The 5,830-nt window shown below is 53.4% G+C and overlaps 1 protein-coding gene across 1 annotated transcript in view; it reads right to left on the bottom strand.

Moving 5' to 3' along the window:
• Window positions 1-269: 269 nt before the first annotated feature.
• Window positions 270-5,830, bottom strand: part of TRIO (trio Rho guanine nucleotide exchange factor) — a gene marked incomplete at its 5' end in the record, with an annotated part of 308,650 nt that continues 303,089 nt past the window's right edge. Inside the window, 3 exons of the mRNA XM_025043545.1 lie at window positions 270-2,617; window positions 3,158-3,841; window positions 4,876-4,997. Coding sequence (XP_024899313.1) covers window positions 2,069-2,617; window positions 3,158-3,841; window positions 4,876-4,997 — 1,355 coding nt within the window. The remainder of the gene's footprint in view (window positions 2,618-3,157; window positions 3,842-4,875; window positions 4,998-5,830) is intronic.

Below are 5,830 nucleotides of genomic sequence, written 5' to 3' on the forward strand. Positions count from 1 at the left end.
TCGTCAAGATATTCTAACCAAGGACATGGTGCAGCCACACTGTCAACAGCTGACATTCTGGTTCATACACCAGCGTCCGGGCTCTGTGAGCCAGTCTGCAGGAGCCTCGCGACTTCCATTTCTGGCTGTGTTCAGCACACTCTCGACTCAGAATATTCCTTCCTATAGGACTCCGCCCCCGGCCCACGAGGCCAATCCGATCTCTCCCTCGGTTATTTCTCTTTGGGATTCAACAGCGACCCATCTCAATAAAAGGCCTAACACAGAAATCAGGCAAATTATGTTTAATTTTTTAAAATAACTGATGGCAAAATAAAATATTTACATCACATCGTACTGTGTAAACATGTAAGGTCTCTGTACAAAGAAATATACATGCAAAATAATGTAAAAGTTTAACTGAAATAATAAAAGAAACAATACAAAGTCGTGAGGTTACGATACACATCCAGTTCTGAGTCCAATCTCTTTTAAAAAGTTTCTGTACAATTTTACAAGAAACAAACAAAACCCAACAAAAAGAATAAATAAAATACATTGGAAGCTGCAAAGTTTAACTACGCCAGTTTATGGCTCAAGACCCGGTGTCTGGCTGGCTTGGGAAGCGAGCTGGCCTCTGTTTTAGTGTATTTCTCACAATAAAGATAAAAAGACATCCAGAAAAATTCAAGCGCGCCCAGAAGCCCAGCATCTTTTGTGGAAGGCCTCCCCATGCCAGCATTAATTCTGCCACAGTGACAAAGACATGGGGTGCCAGCTTCAAGGTGGCGAGTGCTTAATTGGCTTTTATTTCTTACCAAAAGCTCAAAGTCCAGCCAATTTTTGTACAGAAAGTTGAACGTCAAAAAGTCTAAAAAGTAGTAAATGTTCAGACTGGTTTTGGGGGGGAAAAATACTTTGGCATTCTGAATAATAGCATAATACATTTTAAAACATTACCCTATTATCCAGTTTTATGTTCAGAGTATGAAATCACTTTTTACAGTCCTCAAAACTGACAGATTTCACAAAGAGTTAAGTCTCCTTGAACCGATGGCACAGTCCCCCACCCCGCCCCACCCCCGACACACGCACAAAACCATAAAGCTCACCGTACGAAGTATGTGCTTTTTCTATATATTTATTACAGGTACAACAGAGGTCTTCATAAATAGTTGCATAAAATGTTAAAGCCACAACATTGCACATGATATGAAATAAAACCAAAAAAAACCCCAATGAGTGCATTTACAGTATTTTCATCTGACTGTATACTGCTCAACAATCTGATTGACGGCTTGGGGGTGGGGGCAGTGGGGCAAGACCCAACCTGATGTCCTTGGTGATGGGCAGAACCCCTCTGCCCCCCAAGGCAGCCCTGGGTGGTAGGTGGGGGCGTGGGGTGGGCGGGGAGGCAGGTGGGGAAGGGACAGACAGAAGGCAGGACCAGTCTTATATACAAGTAAGGCCTACATTTCATCAGAGCAAAACAATTCATTCTGTGTTTATGCAAAAGTTTGAGGTTGAATGCACGTCTCAGAAGCCTAGCCTGGCGTCCCAGAGAGACGCACACAGATCAGGCAGCTGGAGAAGCTCAGAGCCAGGTGGACGCCGAGCTCTGGACGAGGCCGCGGGGGGTGGGGATGGGGACTGCCACCACTAGGGTGTCTTCCCCCAGAGGTGTTCGGTATCTCTGTTTTGTTCGTTAACACCAGTGGATGAACACAGGCATTTCGTTTCCTTGAATAAATCTTGGAAAAAAATTTGCAAAATTCTATTCGTGTTTGTTTAAAAAAGTTTTTTTTCTTTTTTTCTTTTTGTTTTTTTTTTTTTTTTTTGCAGAAACCAGAAGAAAAGACTGTGATACAGCAACGCTGTCCTGCTCTCAGAGTGTGAGAGAAGGGCCTCCACCCAGCACAGCTGGCAGCCCGGGTCCCGACACCGCCGAGCGCGGCTCACTCGGAGCGCGCGACTCCGCACGATGAACATCGGCAGCTGAGCAGTTATGTTGGTTCGTGTTTCTCTTCGAAATTCAGATTAACGTCTGATTGGCAGGTGAAAGAGAATGAGAAAGAACTTTCAAGACAGGTCACACCCGAGGCAAAAGCCGGCTCTGTAAGAAGTTTTTCACGCTCCGGATGGGTCGAAGGTCGTTCTGGTGTTTGCGCCGCTCAATGAAGGAGGTCAGCCTGCACGTGTCCAGGACGCCCGCGCCTGTGCCGCTGCCATGGCCCGCCTGCAGCCACTGCTCCTGCAGGGCCAGCGCAGCCGAGGGACGCTTGCCGGGGTCCTCCTGTAGGAGGACACACACGAAGTCCTTGGCCTTCTGGCTCACTCCTTTAAAGTAGTCATCTGGGAAACTAAAGTCTAGTCGGCAAATGTTCAGGCAGGTCTCTTCCACGCTGTCGTCCAGGAAGGGGGACACGCCGCTAAGAAGTACGTATGTGAGCACCCCAACACTCCACACATCCGAGGTCAGGGAGACCGGGTTCCCCAGGATGATTTCGGGGGCTGCAAATTCGGGGTTCCCCAGTAACTGGTGGATGTAGTAGGTCGTGTTGAGCTGGACAGCATCTCCAAAGTCAGTCAGCTTAATCGTTGGCTTGGCTAAACTCTGATCCACCAGGATGTTTTCGGGCTGCAAGACAGGATAAGGCCACTGTCATTTCCGTCAACCCCACTCTCAAGCTGAAGTGACGCGGCCCAGGAATCTACGCGGTCGGTCAGAACACGCTGTTCACGTGCAAAACAGGCACGTGGCACACGCAGGCCCCCGGGGGAGGAAAAGGCACCGACGTGGCCACCGTGGCCCGGCTCGGCTTAGACCGGCACGAGGCTGCGTGTGCACAACGACCGTTTGTGAGGCTGGGTATCCGTTTTACCGCCCAGCACCGACGGTGACACCTTCCCCTCCTTTCTCAGTTACCGCTGAACCACTTCCACCAGCCCAGCCGAACTCACAGAACCTTCTGAAATCTCCTGAAGTGTCTGAAGACCTCACGTCACCGAAAGCAGACTCTTAGAAACGGAGACTGGAAATCGGTGCTCCCATCCGCCACCCCTCACGTTTGTCCCCATCCCTCGGGGGATTCTGGCCTGGATTCGGAGGACGAGCTGAGTGGCTCTTTATGCCGTGTCGTGGCCACACGCCGCCCTCTGGTCCCCGGAGCCCACTGACCTTGAGGTCCAGGTGTGCGATCCTGCAGTTGTGAAGGTATCGGACGGCTTCCAGCACCTCCCCCAGGTATGCCCTGATCTTCCCTTCGGTGAGGCTCCCCCATCGCACCACGCAGTCCAGGAGACGCCCCTGGTCAGCCCTGTGGAGGGAGGAACGTGAGCGACTGTCACTGTGACGCCGCCTCCCCTTAGAGACCCTTCTGGTCTGATTCGAAACAAACGTGCTGGTCTCTGCACCCTCGTCAACGTCCCATCGGCAGCTCAGGGCCATACTCCACCTGACGCACGACTGGACCAGGAGGGTGACTCCTGGATACCATCTCTGTGGAGATGTGCGTGGAGGACGAGGCGGCTCGGCCCTCAGGGGACACTGGGAGGCCCCCATCCCATCGGCTCCACTAGAGCCCTGCCTCCCGGACGTGAGGGAGCGCTGTGGGCAAGCTGCCTGGCAGTGCCAGGCGCACAGTAGGTGCTCTGTGGGCGTGTGCTGAAGGAGCAGTGCCAGGCGCACAGTAGGTGCTCTGTGGGCATCTGCTGGAGGGAATGGAGGAGTCCTGCCTCCCCGGGCCTTAGTTTTGTCATCTGTAGAATGACCGATGGGAAGGCGGAACCAGATGATGTAGCGGAGACGCAGACCACAAGGCGGCCCAGCGTGTGCTTCGTGATGGCCTAGAAAGTCTTCCCACTAGGAATTTACTTTTAATACTTAAAATACACTTATACAGAGCTGCCCATGTGCCGGGGACTAAACACTTTCTATCAATTCACTTAATCCCCATGACAACTCTCCTAGTGTTCTATTGTCCCCATTTTACAGATGAGGGAACTGAGGCACGGGGAAGGAATGAGACCCTCCCAGGGTCACATGGCTCGTGAGCGAAGGCTGGGACTGTAGGGAGGTGGTCTGGCCCGGCCTCTCTGAACACTGGCCTGATGCTGCCCCCTCTGTTTGCAAAACAAACTTATAGGAAGATCGGTGACTTGTCTGGTACTAGGGAGTGATCAAGGAGAATCTGGTATGGAAATAAATCCTATTAATAGCATGGCGAGGCCAGCTGCTTAGTCTTTCAGTGAGAAGAAACAACAGCTGAACACATTTTTAACCAGAAACGAGGTCTTGCGGGTTTTTGATGAGGACTCCAGGACAGTGCTTGCTAAACACCCTCAGAGGAGATGGGCAACGGTTGTCAATCACCAAGCTTCTAGAGCCAGAAAGGACCCTCTCAGGTACCGAAGGCCCCAAGGGGCAGGTCTCTGCTGGACATCATTTTAGCCTCACAACCACCACCACCAAAGTAGCTGAGATTTCAGAGGACGCCCAGGTTGAGAAGTGAGCCCCAGGTGACAGAGTCAGTGAGAGGCAGAGCAAGGACCGAAAGGAGGCCGGGGAGAGCCCGAAGTCTGCAGCCAGCAACGTGCCCTCTGCCCGGCGACCAGCCTCGGGGAGGGCCAGGTCCTCCCTTCTGCCCCCTGACGGGCTTGTGCTCCAGAGCGGGGCTGAGCGGGCCCCACGCTGACGTGCCAGCAGGAGGTTTTAGCTGTCGGCTCCGGGGGTGGGGGGGTGGGCAGACCCTCCTGAAATATACACCCCCACCAGGTGTGGGCGGCTGTCCACTGGGGCCACTCCGGCAACCTTGTCCTATCAAGGCTGTGGGGTTGGGGGCGCCTCCAAATTCTTTAAGAAAAGGAGTATGGGAAACAAAGTCAGGTGCAGGGGGCCTTGATGGAGTCCCCACAAGTGAGGTCCCGAAGCTCGAGCCCCGTTGTTGCCACGACTGTCCCCCTACGTGGGTCCGCGGGGTGGTCCTCCTGCCCGTCCTCACTGGAGAACGTATCAAGAACTACGGAAAGGTGTAAATGGTTTTGCTTTTGCCAGTGGAGGAGAAATTGTAAATCCAAGTAAACGAATGAAAGGGCTCCCCCTGAAAAGGAGGAAGAGGGATTTAAACAAAGACAAATGCCGAGACGTTTCACAGGAACCAGGGTGTTCCGAGGGGAGGGCTTCCACGCGGCACCACTGGCACCGTGGCCGTCCTGTGCCCTGCGGGACGGCGAGCAGCATCTCCGGCCTCCACCCTCCAGATGCGGGTACCACCCCCGCCCTGAGCTGTGACACGAACATCCCCCGGGGGGCCACTGCTCTTGGGTCACAGGTTTCACAGTCTTTCTCTTTAAATGAGTGAACCATATACCGAGACAGCCCCCAGGGCCAGTAAGTACCTTGGGGAGCAGCGCGGCTCCTCTGGTCGGAGGCCACCGCCCTCCAGAGGGTGACCCCTTGGTGAGGTGCCGCGCCTCCTGATCATCCTTTCGTGGGCAGCACTGGCTCTGGGGCTGAGCTGCACGCCCAGGGCATCTCACAGAGGGGGTCTCAGCGAGCCCACCCCGAGCACCCACCAGAGGTCACTAGCAGGGGCACGTGTCTTTAGAGGCCTCGCCTCTCGGGACCTTTGGAGACCAGGTGGCATCTCCAGGTTGGCTGAGGCCAGGGGGAGTCTGGGTAGAGACGTTAGGCTTGCTGCTCCCTTGTGGGACCGCACTACTAAAGACTGTGCTTTTTCTACATGTACGAGAAAGCTCTAAACTGTGGTCTTTAATAGTAGACGTGCTTTTTAGAAGTTCTGTGAATCCTAAAGTCCCGCTTTCTATCCTTCGTAGAGAATAAACGGCAGTG

The sequence above is a fragment of the Pteropus alecto genome, unplaced genomic scaffold, assembly GCF_000325575.1.
Source record: "Pteropus alecto unplaced genomic scaffold, ASM32557v1 scaffold152, whole genome shotgun sequence".
NCBI classification, from domain to species: domain Eukaryota; kingdom Metazoa; phylum Chordata; class Mammalia; order Chiroptera; family Pteropodidae; genus Pteropus; species Pteropus alecto.